Genomic DNA, 18,118 nt, shown 5'->3' on the forward strand with positions numbered 1-18,118 from the left:
ATGGTGTAGCGTCTCCTACTTTGGAACAATCATCCAAAAGGCTCTCTCCGGTATGTATCTCCTTATAGGCCTCGCATCATCAATTGCACTTTGTTCAGTACACTCTCTTATTGTATAGCAGCTAGTAAAAGTTGTAATACGCTCTATCTATTATTTATATCAGTATTGGCGTTTGAATTACTGGGATTCGTCCTGAATTCCAGACATGTTATCTCTATGAACGGTTTCTATCTATGTACAACGTCATCTAGTAGATCTCTAGTGCAGCACTATTATTTGGGGAAAATACCGATGAGGTCCGGGAACTACCCGTGCTTTAAACGGCTGATTCGTTTTAACCATCTCTTGATACGATTTAACATGTTGCCCATACATATCAATCGATTCATTTATCTGTGACATCCATTTGGTTACTTCGGTTGTGTTCACAAATGCTTTCTTATGACCATCGATGTTAACTTTCGCTGAAAGAGCCCTACACACGGTAAGTTGGGTTTCAATCGACTTGATAGTTGAGTGAGTAGGATGTGAATTAACATATTGTTCGTAAGTTGGCGTCTCAGGTACACCAATGGAACCCCAAGGTTTCATCCGAAGCTCATATATATGCTTCATATCTGTTTGACCTGTAGGAGCAGTTGTGTTGTTTGTCTTCTCCATCACCAAAAAACACCAATCTCTAGCTGCCTTACACAATTGGTGCATTAATCCATGTTGTGGAATAAGAAACTCTTCGTGATATTTACGCAAGTCTTTAAGGTTGGGTAGCTCATTGGCAACTGCATTCTGATGTTGGGTTCGAAGATCATTCTTTTTGGCTCCGGCTTTCAACTTTTTGATTCGTTTAGGTAACACTATTTCAATAAACCGAATCTTAGAGTCAATAATCAGTCGTACTCTACCCTTTAAATGTTCAACAAGCTGGTCCTCTAAATATCCAAGATACCACCAAAGAATCTCACACTCAAATAACTTACTTGGATCATAAATATTCAACTCTAGCGCCATGTATCCTAAGTCAAGCATTCGACATAATTTGCAATAATACACCCATGACAGCAATGGTAACCCAATTGAAGAGTCTCCTTTGGCATTTGTAATCTCATCACCAACTCGAGCAAAGTCCCAAATGGAGGTTTCCAATTGTTCACATTGCATCTGAGCCGAGTCCCATAAAATGATTGAACGGTTTGCCAATTGTCTTTGTCTACAACGGTTGTTTGCAGCCAGTGCCAAATCATGATAAACCACCGATCCAATTTCTTGAAGCACAGGAACAAGCAGTTCAAGAACTCGGGCTTTTACTGTTTGAACATAATCTGGTTTCCCTTGAATCCCTGGGACCCACATGTCCGGTTCAAATACCAGACAAGGGCCTCCGACAAGAGATTCAATTAATAGTCGAACCATCAGAGGTCGTACAATACTTCCATCAACAGTGACATCACTCCCAAGTACCAGTCTATCTTCTCGAATTAAAATCATCTGAAATAACCCTCTAGCAAGAACACTATAATCGGGATTTATATTGTGGCTTATATCATACCTTAAAAAATTGCATAATTGTTCGGAAGTTTCAATTTCAAATTCATACTCAATATAACTCTTTATATCAGTAAACATAGCTTTCAACTTGGCATGAACATTCTTTGTCAGTTGAAGTTCTAGGGGAATATTCCCGTTGTTAATTGTGGTTTGGACATACCGGGAGAATGCTCCTTTGGGAACATTACCGTCATCATCTTCAATTGATTCATCAAATTGTACGAGATAAGATAAATTCCCAAGTCCATGAAACAAGAATTCCATATTTGTCTTTGGTTGCTTGTTTTGGATATCAAACTTGATTTCCATCAAGGAGAAAATTTGATTCATTTGCTTCATAAGATTCAAGTATGCTATCATTCTTTTACTCAAATCTGCTGGTATGTTCTGACATCCTATCCATTCTATACTTCCATCGATTTCTTTGAAAATGGCATCTAACTCAAAAGAATGGAAAAAATCAATAAATGGTCTACTTTCTTCTTGATAATCTTTGCCAATGCCAAATAATGCATCTTTGTCTAAATTCCTGCTAGTAATATCTTCAGCTTCGTTTAATACCCATCTGGCCATGTTGATTGTGCTATCGATCATTTTACATAACCCTAAAACGAAGGCTCGAAGCACTTGATTCACCAATAGGTACTCGAGAGAACTCTTGTTGATTTCGGATGATTCGAGCAATTGAGGAATTTTGAATATTATTCTATCAAGTTTTGGAACACCATCATTCAATTCGGATTCTTTATAGTAGTTCTCCAAAATATTCTGCACATATCTACAACTAAGCACTGTCACAGTTATTGAATGGTTTTCAAGCCATGCAATATATCCCCTCAATAACTTATGCATAATTCCAATGATCTCCATGGAGTTACGAGGGAGCTCAGTATTAAATGAACCTTCTTCAGATGAAACAAAAAGCATACCTGTGTCAAGCTTTTCATTACCAACTTCCAAGGCTCGTGTCCATTCAGAGAGCAGGAACGCTTGATTATGTACTACTTGGGTCATCATAGCATCTGACACACTCTCCCATAGAGCCTCTGTCACATCCTCGAACATCTCTAGTGAGTATGAATGTGTTCCACTAGACTGTTCATTGACAGGATTCGAAGGTAAGTTCACTGCTGTTTCATATTTGAGTTAGTACAAATGGATCTTGGGGCGGTCATGTTATCGTCATTGTCATACCGTTTGATAGCGCCATTGTAACCTTACAATAGTAGTCTGGGGAATTGGATCAGAGATGGTAGCTCTTTCTAAATCAATCTGTCAAAATTTTGCCAGGATCAGATCAACTTTACCGGATTAAATGTCCTCGGTAGTACCCTCGGAAATTGGCTTGTTATACTCCTCTGTGGTTGCAAAAACGATATAGTATGACAACTGAGTTGACCCATGTTAGAATTACCATCCGATTTGGAAGCCACAGTAGTATTTATCATTTTTAAAAGCAACAGGTTCCTATAATTTACAACGAGAATGGCCACATGGAACGAAACGACGTTTTAGACGAATATCCTACGATTCTAGTCCACACTTTGTATTTCTTTTTCAGCTTTTTTAACTCTCTAGTGGGCTTTAAGTCTCTATTGTCAGATATTAGTCTGAAACAAGCATTTCTAAGGAGCTACCAACCCTATCACAATTCTACTTAGTCGTCGTAAATTAACCTCAAGCGATAACTTCCTCAAAATCAACGAGAGGGTGTATACATTTCATATCCGAATACAATTTATCCCCAGTAGTCCTTAATTTTAAGACTTCAGTATTGCGGTATCAAGTATTTGAACATGTATAATCAGAATGTTTGAATTGAAACTTGGTTGCGTTGCTCTTGATGGTGCGACTCCTTCGCTGCCAAACATTTTCTCAGGAATGGATCGTAATTACATCGAAACTTTCTTGTAGCACAGATGGGGAAGCCCATCCCAATAGGGTTGATTAGGCTCTCTTCCGGGTTTGTAAGGTTCCCAAAAATGACTCTTGCTCTCCTAGTCCGGTAGGAACCTAATTGTAATCTACCGAATTATAATTTACCGTTGTTGTATATGTAGTGTTACATAGATCTAAATGGTTATTGTAAGAAAATATAGTATATTTCTAAAATAAGCATGAAAGAAAAATGAAGAGCATGTGGAACCGTTTGTACACAATACATAGTATAGAATGTCAGATATCTCGTATTCAGAGTTTAATATGTTGGTGTTAGGGGCTTTTTCTAATTTTCTAATAATATTTTGCGAAAGTAGATAACGTAATTTGATCAATAGTGCTTTTTTTACTTAAATAGTTTCACCTTTTTGGTTTGAATTCCATTCGTTAATAGTGTCAAGTAAAATTTTCCCAGTCTTGATGAAATCTTCTAACTCATTGTAAACTTGACAACTAAAACGAACGTACCATTCACCTTCAACTTTGAATGTTGGTGCAAACGTTCCCTTACTGCACATTTTTTCACACATCCAAAGTTGCATTGAATTACTTGGATCCAAAGGATCTAGAGGGACCACTGGTAATTGAATATTTACCATAGCTAGTTGAGGAGAGTATATCACCTTTTTAGTACCCCATAAATTAGATAACTCCTTCCCAACATTTTCCGCCAAGGAGGAGCAATATGAATTAATTGCTTCTTCTCCCCCCATTTCCTTCCTTACTTCAATGGCAGTTGGAATAACTGCCACAATGGGATAATTTTTCAGATTGACATACTGGAATTTATCCACTAAAGTGTTTTCATTGATGGGTATATCATGACCATATTGTATGGGCCAAGGAACCAAAGATCCATGATGCTTGGGATCAACATGCATAACACACGATCCTTTAGGTACATAGCACCATTTATGCAAATTTGAAAACCAGATATCAGGTCTACAGCTTTCATCAGAGAAATCAAGATGTATTTGACCTATTGAATGTGCTGCATCAACAATAGTTTTCACTCCAAATTGGCGACTTAGGGCCAATATTTCTTTGTAGGGCATCATGAATGGCGGTGCCAGGGGTATCAATTCAAAATGAACAAACTCAATGGCGGTATTACCAGTAAACGCTTCACGGAACTGGTCCAAGATTTCCCTTGGTTGCATAAAAGGGGAAATATTAATGGTGACAAATTTAACATCATGAACATCATTAAGATACTTTATAGTGTTCAAATTACTTCCAAAACAATGGGAGGTGATAGCAATGGTAACGCCCGGTTTTATAAGAGTTTGGGACCTTAAAACACAGTTAGCAGCAGCCGTAGTACTGTTTACGAGGGCTAAATTGTGCCAGTCAGCGCCAATGACTGTAGCCACCAGTTGTAATGCCTTTTTGTAGTTTTGTGGGTGGATCAAATTGATGTATTTATCAGGGAAGGAAGCTTCTGAAATCATTGCTTTTCGATGTGCTTCAAGAACTTCATCGGGAACTACTCCATAAGCCCCGTGATTAACGGGAATCACATCCTTAGAAATGTTAGAAAAGAACTTGGCACGATTTTGCTTACCAAACGGTACTTGCGACATGGTAATGAAACTGAAGTGAAGGTAAATATGGAAATTGTTTTTCGCAGCCGACAGAGAATCATGCTCCTATTTATAATAACAGAATGTGCTGATATGGCAGTGAGTCATTTTTAAGTCTAAAAGTTAATAACGTATTTATCTTATCTAAAAGAAGTCTAAACAAAAGGGGACAAAAAGTATAAAGAGTCTATCTCTCAAAGATTCAATTTATTTCTTATACGCCAAATGGAAATGGCTTCTAATAATTTATCCGCAGCATATTCAAAGTCAAATAAATCATTGTACACTTGGCAACTAAATCTGGCGTACCAATGTCCATTCCATTTAGTGATTGGAACAAAAGTATTGAAGTTTTCCATTTCAATATCACCTAACTGTTGGTCCATCGCTCTTGATAGAGGAAGATCATCCAAAGCTGATGGTGGCAAACGAACATTGACCATAGCGGTGGTGTAATCTTGATTTGAGGTATCTAATATATCAGTACCCCATCTTTTGGAAATAACATCACCAACAGTATGAGCCAATTGATTACAGTAGTCTATGATCTTGTGTTCTCCTCCACACTCCTTTTCGCGGAAGTCAATGGCAGTTTTGATACACAGTAGAAGGGCAACAGTCTTTGTACCGGTGTAGTAGAATTTATCTATAAGTGGAAGTGGATCGGAACTCGAATCAAAAGCGTCAACTGAGTACGACCATGAAATAGGCAAAGACATAATTTTGGTGTGCCATTTGGGACTCACATACATAACAGCACTACCTACTGGAACATAGTACCATTTGTGTAAATTCAGAACAAGGAAATCCGGAGCCAATTTGTCAAGATCGAGCTCAAGCATCCCAATACCATGGGCACCGTCAATAACAGACAACACATCGTGATTACGACAAAGAGCAACCAAATCTTCGAATGGGAGTCTGATAGCGGGCATTGATGATACCAAATCGAATACACAAGCTTTAACAGTTTCACCCGCATCTTTAGCGGTTTTTATTTCAGCTTCAAATACATCAACAATGTCTTGAGGAGCCATCTTTGGAATATCCAAATTCACAACCCTTACTTTAACACTTTGAGATGTCCTTAAGAAATCCACCAAATTCTTTATGGCACCGTAAATAACGCTTGAAATGATGATTGTATCGCCATGTTTGATGATTTCAGGGGATCTAAGGAATGAATTCAATCCTGATGTGGCATTATCAACGATAGCCAAGTTTGTATAGTCAGTTTTGACAACAGGAGCCAACAGCTTCAACGCTTTAATGTAGGTTGACTTCAAATGAAGACGGTACAGCCTATCTGGGAAACTGTAGAGTTCAAGAGTACTTTTGTGGAGCTGCTCCAACACTGGCGTTGGTGATAAGCCAAATGATCCATTATTCACTGGAATGACCTCAGGATCCAAGGAAGTAAAACAAGCCTTTCTAAATTCTTTACCGAATGGGACAGTCATGACGAATGCAAAGCAAAAAGATGATAGAAGAAAAGAGAAAATAGACAAAAATGAATGGGCGAATGTCTACAAATATATTTACAAATTTCAAAAGTATACCTGTTGTTTGTAACAATAAGCAATGCCATTATATTGTAAAGCACCATGAGTCATATTGACCTTGTCGACCTTGCCATATTAACCTTGCCATATTAACCTTGCCATATTAACTTTGTTATCGAGTCAGGGTTTGAGTGGCTTATATGCCAGTTTCTGATGTAGGTATTAACTGTACTTCATATGACTCACATAACCGGAATTGTATTACATAAGCACTATTGATTTGGTAACACATTTGAGTTTGGAAGAGTTGGGCAGCACCCCCTCTACAAATGTTGATATCAAATATCACGTGATACATATAGTGACATATTGTGAGGGGGCAGCTAATGATAAAGGAAACTTTGAGACCACGCCCCAATATCTCTTAATTGACTTAATTAGGCATATAGGAGATATATATGTGTGGCACACGACTAAACACTGTGCTGGCAATTACGCACGCTTGAAGTGGATTTACCAGCGTAATCGTAGGACTGGGCGCGCGTAATCAACAGCACTAATAATCGTATGGCACCCACTGAGAAAGTGTTTTTTTCCCTATATAAGTTTTCCCTCCTCCAATTCTCAACATACAAAAAATCTCCTACTATCTATAGTATATATTAATTTGTATACGAACCATAATTAAGGATAACTAAGTGATTTTTTCGCAACCTTTACTGCACTACCTGGTTGCAATCCATACACCAATCCTACATTAACACTTCATAGGTATGTTTTAACTGTATTATGTCTACTTGTGTGTCCGTTTTATCTAAATTAGCATCGTTGTTGTTGCTGGAGACGATAATTATTTTGAATAAGTGTGAGCTTTGTTAGCGTATCGAATTTGCGGCTGCAAACTAGATGTTCGCACCTCACCTTAACTCAGTCTAAGAGTCTGTTTTCGACATCTGTACTGGCGTCATTGATGGATAAATGGTGAGCTTTCTTATAGAGATTTACCAGGCTACTTCCAGTTTTTTGGAAGGAGTTACTCAATATGTTACAATCATATTGGTAGCCGATGTCCACGGTACTTTAGTGAGCTTAAATGAATTTTAACCACCAGCCGATGACTTGAACTACAATTGATATCCTTCCCATATGGATGGTATGGTAGTATGATAAAATAAATATCTACAACCGTCTTGCTCAATTTTTAGTGATTTTTTGGCTGTGGGTGGTGGAGGACCATTTTTGTCTCCGAAGTTGGCGATGTTCTTTTTTTTATGAGCACCAGGACTGAAACGTGATCATTTCCTCATTCGGACTTGAAACTGGATGTTGAAATGTTCTAGCCAGCCAGGTACACGACTCGAAAGACATTCATCCATACTCACACATACGCTGAGTGACCAAGTGTACGCAATCCTTCTCCTCAGAAAATTCGCGTTTCGCACTTCATTTTCATACTAAGGGCGAGAGTGTGTGTGATAGGATTGGACGTGTTGTTTACAGTGCACGTATTTGGCATCCATCTATATATCAGTACAAACACTGCTAAATGGACCATATTAGATCACACTGACTTTTTTACTGTTAATCTTTGAATCTTTTAGTACTAACTCCGAATCAATAGATTAGCCATGGTTGCTGAAAGAAGAAAGACCACCAGAAAGAAGAAGGACCCCGATGCTCCAAAGAGAGCATTGTCTGCTTACATGTTCTTCGCTAACGAAAACAGAGACATTGTCCGTGCTGAAAACCCCGGTATTGCTTTCGGTCAAGTTGGTAAGTTGTTGGGTGAAAAGTGGAAGGCTTTGACTGGTGATGAAAAGATTCCATATGAAAGCAAGGCTGAAGCTGACAAGAAGAGATACGAGAAAGAAAAGAGTGAATATGCTAAGAAGCAGAACTAATTGTAATGCTTTCTTTTTTAATCATTTGGGCTCTTACCTCCAACTATTATTTGCTTCTTAGTTGCAATTAACTTTGTATTTTCTGATTTTATTTTCCACTGTTTTATTATTGCAGGTTTCCTTGTCGATTTTTTTGGTGGTAGACTACATGCTTGCATGTTTGCTTGTCTGTCTGTTTCCTTTATCCAGAAATATCTCTTGGGTGCTTCTTCTTGGATCTTATCTGTGACTGTATCCGTTTTTGTATAATTTTGTTGAATGAATATATGGTTTATACCTAACACTTCCTGAGTAGAGAAACGCGCACGACCTTTGATGAGCCTTTTACCCTCAATTAATCCGACGATTACAAACCGCACTATTGTTTCGACGACGACATAAGTAATATTTTGCGTAAGATAAACCATAGAGGACAATTCTTGGACTCGATTGCATGGACTGCTAGTTTTTAGTCCAGTAATTTTTTTTTCCAGCAGTACTCCTTTTCCTAATATAACAAATAATGATTCCTCCACCTTATTTGACTAGCGACCCCAAATCGTTTGGATACCCCACGGTACATAAGAGATGGCCCATTATTGTATCTGATGCCATCAAAGATGTTGAAGCCACCATAAATGCAAACCAGGCAGAAGCCATCAAAAATCTGGGAAAAATCATCGTTGGAAAATTACAGAAGCTCTTACAAGATTTCAAAGATGATGCTCAAGTGCGGCCGTTTACGGAACAAGAAATTGAGCTTAATGGTGATTTGAAAGTTTATAATGAACAATTGAACGCATTCCCTCCATCTATAACCTGGCAAGATGGTCTGTGGCTTTTCCTTGAATGTTATCTTTATCAATATATGAATAACTTCTTCCTTATTGAGAGCGTTGAGGTTCCATTCTGGAAGACGTTTGATGTGTTTGCTAACTTGAAATGGCTCTCGTTCAAATCATCTGAACCGGGAGTAATGGAATTGGCGCACCATTACCATTCTTTATCATCTCAGTTAAATCTCAGTGGTGCCACTGGTGCCACCACAGATGCAAAGAAAGCCATATTTTCTGAGTTTGTAGAGATAGCTCTTTGGGGGAATGCTACCGATTTAAGTCTTTTGGCAGGTACAACATCTCTTGAAGACATTCAAAGTGTACAAGGTAAGAATGCTAGAACTGCAAACCAATCTAAAATTCTTATCAATGACACTGAAAAAGCCTGGAATCGTCTTTTAAGCACAGCAGATGCTGGTGATGGTGCTGTGTCCGAGTCAACCGGAGTTCACATTGTCCTTGACAATGCTGGTTTTGAACTCTATACTGATTTGGTATTCAGTTTAATCCTTTTAGATTTGGGAATCACAAATAAAGTCACATTACATGCTAAGAAGTTACCTTGGTTTGTATCTGATGTTCTTATTGCAGATTTATCTCATTTGCTATCTCAAATAGTTGATCCATCGTTTTTCTGCCTCAATGAATCGGTCCAATATGTTCACAAGATCGTATCAGGATACTTGGCCAATGGGAAATTATCTATCACTACAAGTTCATACTGGACTCGTCCCGATGCGTTCTGGTCAATTCCAAGTTGTGCTGAAGCCAGTTTGAAGAGTCAATTGGAAGCTGCTCAATTGGTTATTTTCAAAGGAGATTTGAACTATAGAAAGTTAACTGGTGATGTTTCTTGGGACCCTACAACGCTGTTCGCCACTGCCTTACAACAATTAGGAGAGACCAAGATCCCTATTCTTGCTTTAAGAACATGTAAAGCAGATGTTGTTGTTGGTTTACAACCAGGTACCTTTGAAAGGGTTGCTAAGGAGTATAAGGCTATGGGAGATGGACTGTGGGTGAGTAGTGGGAAATGGGCAGTTATATCTTACCATAAAGGAATGTAATATAACTATACGTATAGCCCTACATTTATTAGACAGATTATAACGATTATTATTATTATTACTATTACTATTATAAAGTACTTATATGGTGGCCGGCACCTTGGGAGGCTAGGCGTCACCTGCCCTTCGAGAGTTGCAAGCCACGATCTTAAACTTCTCAATCTTAACTTCATTCGAGCCGTCTTCCAAATCAACAGAGTCGCTCAATTTGATCAACACATTCTTGATGATAAACGTCCATACATCATCACAAAACCGATAGGTGTGTAGGTCACCTTTAAAGGTCAATTTTGATCTTTGGGTCAAGAGTGATTCGTTCTTGAACAGATCACTAATCACTCGATCAAAGTTGTCAAGAATACGATTTGCCAACTGAGGTTGAATCATTCCGTCCAGAATGAGGGTATCAAGAGCATCCATCAACGTCAGTCCAATTGTCAGCCGTCGATAAAGCTGGTAATAAGCTGGCGCAGACATGATTAAGATCGGGGTGTAGTATTAAGGTAAGGAAAGTAGTGGGTAGTAGTGGTTAGTTTTCGCCATGTAAATATTTTTCGAGGATGTGATACAAAGAGAAGAATAGCCATACTGCCAAACTTACTTCCATACATATATACACTGCTATACAAATATACACATACTGCCATACATATATATACATACTGCCATACATATACATACATACTTCCATACATATACATACCTTCCAAATATATACATGTATACTATGTCTGATATCAGTGTTAATAAGCGATACAAGAATGCTGTTGACTTGCTCAATGCGTTGGAAGCCTCAGATGACAGAAAGGACACTGAAGGTTTCCAACAACGATTGAATGAACTAATCAAGGAATTCGTGTTGATAAAAAGAATAGTTGATCTGTTGGCATTGTTCTCCAACAACGAGACCATAGACGAAGTGGCACATAACTACATTCCATTCCTCAATGTTGATTACTATTTAGCGAATTTGTATGGGTGGATCCAACCACCGCAACCTCAAAGTCTACAGCAGTGTAAAGCCCATTATGTGGAGTACATTCAATTGGTGGAAAGATATGGGCTACTTTCGTCCTCGCAGAAACAGCTAATTGATCCCATAGTGGAGAAGAAACCACTTTCAACCATGGACTTTGATGATTGGGATGCAGCTAACAGAACAGCATGGAGTCCCATGGAAAAGAGACAATTGAAAATAGATACCCATAAGCAAATCAAAGCATTGAAGGAGAAGTTATCGATACTATCAACATCAACATCAACATCAGGCATTGATGATGAGGCGGACAACCTCATTGATACGTTTGATGAAGATACTGTGAGAAAAGTGTATTTGGATCAAGTAAAGTTACACATCTTACTAAGCTTCAATCAACTAGAATCTGTGTTGATGGAGCTTGAACTTGCTAAAAAGGCTCCTCCCTTAAACCCCAACAAACACTACGAGGATCATCAGAAAGCTGCTCAAAGGAACGACAAGAGTGTTCCAACCAAAGATGGCTCCTCAGGCTATACCACCAAGGTAGAGTCCTTACCTTGGAAACAAGTTTCGGCAAGCCAATTGGTGTCAAAGCAAGGGAAAATCTTACAGCCATTCACGATTGTCTCGAATAGAAACCAATTGAGAGAGAAGGTCTTTGGTACAGGTCAAACGTTGCCTTCAATGACTGTAGAGGAATATCTAGACTATGAATTGGCCAATGGGAAGCTCATGAAGGACGAGGTAAAGGATAAGCCAAAGAACGAAGACGATGATGCCGAAGATGAAGAAGAAGAATTGAGAAATAGATTATGGGATGATTGGAAAGATGATAATCCAAAGGGTAGTGGGAACATGAAGGCCAACATAGGGTGAATATGTTTATACATATATACATAAGTATACATATCTATAAAATGTCATTCTCTAACTCCTTGAACCAACTGTAATACTCATTGCTTATTTGACTGAGAGTGATCAACTTTCCCATGCTAATTAACCATCTATCATCATCCTTTTCAAAGCTCTTGATGCAGTTGACAATAATCAAATACAACTCCAACACCTTCAACTTGGTTGCCTTTGGATCATCATCAATTTTCCAAGTACTCTGTTGACGGTAACGCACTATAAACCAATACAAGCTTTCGCACGCACCTCTTGTATCGACCAAAGTATTATAATCTTTGATATTATTACCACCTCCAAAGAGCCTCCATGAAAAGATGGCCTTGTGAATGATCAATGCCCGCATAACATCGTCGGTTTCGGCTTCCGCTAAGGACACCAAGATGCGGTCAATCAACAAGTAGTTGCTTGTCACTGGTTGGCGATGGAACAATTGGTCTAATTGGTTGGTACTTGCCAACCTCCCAATATACTTTTGAACATACGATTCATAGTCAAACGTCAGTTTCAAGTTCCCAAGTGATTCAAGAACCACGTCGTAGTCGTTAATACCAAGTCCCATTTCAAATATGTTGATGTAATATGAGTTTCTGTCTGTGATATTAGCCCCAACATCACCACTATGATTCAACTGTTCAATGGCGAGAAACTCAAAAGCTATTGATATCTTAAGGTATTCAGTGGATAAGCTAGAAGAATTGGGATCTTGTGGTGATGCCTTATTGGTTATCGCATATTCCTTCGCTAGGTGAGCTAATGAATGATAGTATGAAACTGGACCATCAAAGCAATCAGCCAAAAATTGACTAATGGCTTTGTTACTCTGTAATTTACTTCTCAACTTATCAATAATCCCCTTTGGTAAAGCAAGTGGTGGGACTTGTGAGAATACCTTGAACATCTCTTGAGGTTTACCATCGATTAAATATACCAACCCTTTCAAGAATTGATCTGTTGGTTCGGAAGGTGATAATTTAGAAAAGAATTCCTCTTCAATTAATAACCCTCCATTATGGCCGATCAATCCAAGAATCACATCTAAAACAAATTCAGAATTAGAACCATTGACAAATTCAATTAACTTTTGGAATCCACTATTTTGACCATCGGTAACCAATTGAGTTAACTTAGGACTTGTGGAGATAATCTCCCAGAGAATACTCAGTGAAGCCTTTCCTAACACGTTTGTGGTTACGCTGGAGTTAACAACACTAGTTCCAACAACCACGTTCAATTTGGTATAGTTTGCTAACACTTCAACTATCTGATTTATAACCCCAAGAACGTCATCATCTAGTTCAGATACAAGAAACAAAATCAAAAGTCCTAGCAAAGTAATTTCATGAGACTGTTCAAGTTTGGAAATGGAGTTCATAAATATAAGCTTTTGGTATTCACTTGGAGTTGAACTTGAGGAAGAGAAACTTTGAGACGAACAGGTTCTAGAATGTTTCAAGTCAAAGAAAGATTGAATTAACTCATCAATTTGGGGAATGGCTTGAAGCTCTTCTTGTAATTTCTGGGATTCTTCAACCTGTATCTTCAGTGCCAAAATCGATTGATATAATTCGGTAGCATCACTGCCAGAAAGGCTACCCTGTGAATTCGATAATTGAATCACTGATTCGTAAATCTTGTAGAGTGATTTTGAAGACAATAGAGTAGTCAAGTTATTAAGAATAGAACATAAGGGATTCCCTGAATCCAAAAACTCTTCAAATAAATGACTTTCACGGTATTCCATTAAACCATTAGAAAGATAACTAACCAACGTACTACCTGATGATGATGATGATGACGAAACCACATCAAGAGCTAATGTTTCAAGCTCGGTACGCTTCAATTCTTCACATAAAGCATCGAATTTATACCAACAGGTTTTCAAATCGTATTCTTTGGTCTTGTGAGTGGCTACCATTGTTTCGTACAAAAGGCCCCCAATAATGGAATCGTCTGTACTACTTTTATCACGAGAGGCTAAGTCTGCATGATGCCTGAATATATCAAGAGCTGAAAGTATGGTTCTCTTGTCATATATGCCTGATTTGAGTATTTTCCATTGGAAGTATTTCAAATCTCTGTAAGGAAGAAACTCATCCAAAACAGTCGGTCTGAAAATAGTATTCTGGGCAGTAGAGGTGTTGGACCATTTGATATCAAGAACTTCACCCGTTGGGAACACCACATCATAAGTAGCTAATACTGATAAGCTGTTTGATTTCCATAAGATATTGACATCAAACACGCTGTTTTCCTTCCCTGAGTACACGGTTTGGAAATCTTGAATGTACCAATTCAAATTGTGAAGGTTATCTTGTCTATGATTGTTGAATATTGATTTAGGACTGGTTAAATTTATCAGCATGTTGTCTAACTTAATCAACTCAAAGTTCCCTTCACTGTCTACTATCTCCCATACGCTGAATGAATACCCACTAATATCATCGTGTGGTAATGAATAATGTAATACCAAATAACGCTTCCCGTTAGAGCCGCCATCACCAGTTACAATTTGCATATACTTTCGAGGGATCATAGATAACCAAAAGTTACTATTGGTAGCTGAACCCAAATGGAATGAACCAGAAACTTCAGCGTGACTTTCTAAACTCCAGCAATTAACCTCCTTACTTATGCTCAATGTAACAAACACTTTCTCATTGATAGGAACCAAGTCGACTACTGCCATTGAACTTATACCTTCAACATTGGTTGAAGAATTACGGGTTTTACCACCTTTTTTGGACCAGAACATCTCAAGCAAGTTTAACGACATTAGAGAAGAACCATCCATGAATGAATAAACGTCAAAATCATGCAAAGGAGAAGATCTTTCAAAGTGCAATAAACCACCATCTTTCAACGAAACAATTATATTTGAATCATCTAAAGCCTTAATGGAAAACGGTGATGACTTCAACTCGAACGAAAAGGGTACTGAAATGTGACCCCATTGGTCAAACTCATCCAATGGGAATATAGACGACAGCAGCTTCCCCAAAACAAAATCTTGTAACCTTATCTTCAAAGTTACAAAGAGAAACGTCTTGGTGACAAAGTCAACCACCATGGCCTTCTCCAATGAAGAATATCGCACACTGACACATTCCTTAGAGTACACAGCATGTGGGAGTTCAATATTGATGGTACGGAATGAAAGCCCTGATACATTGGAGCGCGATACAGGTGTCAACAGTAATGTCAAACCTTTGTTTCTGATACCAAAAGTAACGAAATCAATATAGGAGTTCTCTTCTACCATAACAACATGACCTGAGGAGGCCAATTGAGTAGCATATGTTTCATGGCTATTAGAAGAGGCCACTTGTGTTTCGTTGGCCGGATACTTTAACGGCAACCTCACAGTTTGCAAGGGGAATAGTTCTTGTAACCCTGGTACCTCCGATGTAGCGTAACTCACCATGGCTGGTCAAAGAAGACTGTACAATATAAATATGCCGCAAACAATCACTGCAAATATCACCACAGTTATGTGTATGGTGTGTATGTATGTATTTGTCCCTTTGAGATGGTGTTTGGGTGTTATAAGACGACTGTAGCTTTGCCTACTGGCTTTTGTTTGTTGATAGTAAGTGATCTGTTGATGGCTCAAAATTTTCGATGACATTTGTGCGACCGAAAAATATTATCACCAACGACTTAAGGACTACTGTAATAGAACAGTAGAGTACAGTGCAGTGCTCTAATAGAACGGTAGAATAGAACACTGCAACATGTCTTCTACGGTGTTCTACAAGTTTCTTCATCAGAAGAACCAATCGATTGTGCATTTTGATGGTACGGGAATTAGTGTGTTTGACTTGAAACATGAGATTATAGAACAACAGCAATTGGGTACAGGGTTAGATTTCAATCTAAGGTTATATCATCTGGAACAACCCGATTCTGAGTACGATAATGATCAAGAGGTTATCCCCCGGTCGTCCTTTGTGTTAGCTCGAAGATCGCCGGCATATTCCAAGTTAAGAGGACAGAATGCTTCACGGTATGTTAGTGGGAAGCCTCGGGTTAATAGAAAGGCATTGGAGAAACAAGCTATTAATTCTGCCATTGCAAACACAGGAAATAAACCCAATATAGATGAAAGTGTTCTGGAAGAGGATCGGATTAAAATGATGTTTGAAAATCAAAGCAATGCATGGGCTCAAACACAAGATGAGTTATCTACACATAAAATGGTCTACAACCGACCTGGAGGTGGTAATGCCACAGAAGATGCGCCACCACCAGGTTACATATGTTATAGATGTGGTGGTAAGGATCATTGGATCAAGAACTGTCCCACAAATACCGATCCACTGTTTGAAGGCATAAAGATCAAGAGAACAACAGGTATCCCGAAAACATATTTGAAAACAGTGGCAAAGGGTACTATAGATGAACTTATGAACAGCACAAATGAAGATGGTATAACAAAGAATGAAGATGGAGAATTGGTGGATAAACAAGGTAATACATATATGATTACAGATGAAGGTGAATATGTGGTAGCAGTTGCAGATTCTAAGACTTGGTTGAACTATCAACAAAAACATGAGAATGCAGTTATGAAATTAAAGAGAGAATACGAAGAGAAGGTTGTTAATAAGATAATTCAAGATAATAGAAAAGAATTTTTGGATCCATTAGCAGAAGGTCAGAAAAAAAAATTGCTTGTGGCTCCAATAGTGATGACTGCTTGTTGTAAAGATGAATCATCATTAGTAAAGATGGAAAACTTCAATTATCATCAACCGGATTTGGAACAAGTTCTAATTGATAATGATTTCCATTGTCCAAATTGTGGTAAAGATGAAGTACTTTTAGATTCTTTAATTCGTAATGAAGAATTGGAAACTAAGCTAGAGGAATATTTGAAATCAATTGAAGATCAAATTGGCATGAAAAACCCTTCAAAACGTTCAGCTTCAACTGCTTTAGGTGAAGATGGTTTAGAGAATGATCCAAAACGTCATCAAATCAATCCTTCAATGCCAATGTTCCCCCCTTCAGGAATGGGATTCCCTCCTGTGATGCCAGGAATGCCAATATTCCCTCCTGGATTTATGCCCCCTCCAATAATGCCTCAACCGAATACAAAACCACCCAAGTCTATGAAGTAAATGAGGTGGTTACTACGACGACTTCTTACTTCCATGGAGTTGATCCGGGTAACGGTACATAACTTTTTCATATGTAATAATATACAGGATACTGATAATAGGTTAGAGGAAAATTTTTCATATATAAAGAGCCCTATTGCCTCGTTGTTTGTGCGTAACTCTTCTTAGGATTCTTTTTTCCTTTTCTCAACCAATTATAGGTTCTTAAATAGGCATCGTTAATAAACGAAATCCACAATTAAACAGTATGTTAAAGACGATACAGTGCCTTCCATTTATATAAACGAATTTATCTGATGAAGCAAATATTTTCAAACTAGAGTTTGTGACTGTGGAATGATCACACTTAATATTACATGCATGGACTGAAACAATTCTTTTAAATGGAAGCTTATTATTTTTAAGATTATAAACACCAAGTACTAACGTTGTACCCAGTTTATCCCTAGTAGTAGGATCACTCGTTTTCTTTTCTTTCTTTTTTCTTCTGCATTCAATGAGTATGTGACTTTCAAAGCAGTAATCTTTTTGGAGTGGTGTGTTATTTATTATGATGATTTACTAAAACAAAAGCTGGAATTACTGGCTGAATCTCTATGATTGATAACGTTTTGCACATAAGCCCTGATAGCTATAAGAATACCCACTCCAAATTGGTACCATATTAATTACTAGGTAATTAAATACTAACTTTGTTGCTTTAGAGGTATGTGAGTTTCCACAACGTAACTGGTCTTTTGAATTGACTTTATACTA

The 18,118-nt window shown here is 38.1% G+C and overlaps 9 protein-coding genes across 9 annotated transcripts; 4 read left to right on the plus strand and 5 right to left on the minus strand.

Moving 5' to 3' along the window:
- Positions 1-177: 177 nt before the first annotated feature.
- Positions 178-2,610, minus strand: KQ657_003797 (uncharacterized protein; the record flags this gene model as incomplete). The annotated part of the gene is made up of 2 exons (XM_043194494.1): positions 178-231; positions 340-2,610. The coding sequence occupies 2 exons, from the start codon at positions 2,608-2,610 to the stop codon at positions 178-180; spliced, it is 2,325 nt and encodes a 774-aa protein (XP_043050818.1).
- A 1,223-nt stretch (positions 2,611-3,833) lies between these two features.
- On the minus strand, positions 3,834-5,066 carry KQ657_003798 (uncharacterized protein; the record flags this gene model as incomplete). The annotated part of the gene is made up of 1 exon (XM_043194495.1): positions 3,834-5,066. The coding sequence occupies one exon, from the start codon at positions 5,064-5,066 to the stop codon at positions 3,834-3,836; it is 1,233 nt and encodes a 410-aa protein (XP_043050819.1).
- Positions 5,067-5,260: 194 nt separating this feature from the next.
- KQ657_003799 (uncharacterized protein) lies at positions 5,261-6,526 on the minus strand (the record flags this gene model as incomplete). The annotated part of the gene is made up of 1 exon (XM_043194496.1): positions 5,261-6,526. The coding sequence occupies one exon, from the start codon at positions 6,524-6,526 to the stop codon at positions 5,261-5,263; it is 1,266 nt and encodes a 421-aa protein (XP_043050820.1).
- Positions 6,527-7,714: 1,188 nt separating this feature from the next.
- Positions 7,715-8,469, plus strand: NHP6A (high-mobility group nucleosome-binding protein; the record flags this gene model as incomplete). The annotated part of the gene is made up of 3 exons (XM_043194497.1): positions 7,715-7,721; positions 8,028-8,034; positions 8,190-8,469. The coding sequence occupies 3 exons, from the start codon at positions 7,715-7,717 to the stop codon at positions 8,467-8,469; spliced, it is 294 nt and encodes a 97-aa protein (XP_043050821.1).
- Positions 8,470-8,971: 502 nt separating this feature from the next.
- HRT2 (putative methyltransferase) lies at positions 8,972-10,351 on the plus strand (the record flags this gene model as incomplete). The annotated part of the gene is made up of 1 exon (XM_043194498.1): positions 8,972-10,351. One exon carries the CDS (start codon positions 8,972-8,974, stop codon positions 10,349-10,351), a length of 1,380 nt encoding a protein of 459 aa, XP_043050822.1.
- Positions 10,352-10,459: 108 nt separating this feature from the next.
- TOA2 (transcription initiation factor IIA subunit gamma) lies at positions 10,460-10,828 on the minus strand (the record flags this gene model as incomplete). Its single annotated transcript, XM_043194499.1, has 1 exon — positions 10,460-10,828. One exon carries the CDS (start codon positions 10,826-10,828, stop codon positions 10,460-10,462), a length of 369 nt encoding a protein of 122 aa, XP_043050823.1.
- Positions 10,829-11,078: 250 nt separating this feature from the next.
- On the plus strand, positions 11,079-12,206 carry KQ657_003803 (uncharacterized protein; the record flags this gene model as incomplete). Its single annotated transcript, XM_043194500.1, has 1 exon — positions 11,079-12,206. The coding sequence occupies one exon, from the start codon at positions 11,079-11,081 to the stop codon at positions 12,204-12,206; it is 1,128 nt and encodes a 375-aa protein (XP_043050824.1).
- Positions 12,207-12,240: 34 nt separating this feature from the next.
- Positions 12,241-15,663, minus strand: KQ657_003804 (uncharacterized protein; the record flags this gene model as incomplete). The annotated part of the gene is made up of 1 exon (XM_043194501.1): positions 12,241-15,663. The coding sequence occupies one exon, from the start codon at positions 15,661-15,663 to the stop codon at positions 12,241-12,243; it is 3,423 nt and encodes a 1,140-aa protein (XP_043050825.1).
- A 310-nt stretch (positions 15,664-15,973) lies between these two features.
- KQ657_003805 (cleavage polyadenylation factor subunit) lies at positions 15,974-17,362 on the plus strand (the record flags this gene model as incomplete). The annotated part of the gene is made up of 1 exon (XM_043194502.1): positions 15,974-17,362. The coding sequence occupies one exon, from the start codon at positions 15,974-15,976 to the stop codon at positions 17,360-17,362; it is 1,389 nt and encodes a 462-aa protein (XP_043050826.1).
- Positions 17,363-18,118: the final 756 nt, after the last annotated feature.

The sequence above is a fragment of the Scheffersomyces spartinae genome, assembly GCF_019049425.1.
Source record: "Scheffersomyces spartinae strain ARV_011 chromosome Unknown scaffold_4, whole genome shotgun sequence".
Taxonomy (NCBI): Eukaryota; Fungi; Ascomycota; class Pichiomycetes; order Serinales; family Debaryomycetaceae; genus Lizanozyma; species Lizanozyma spartinae.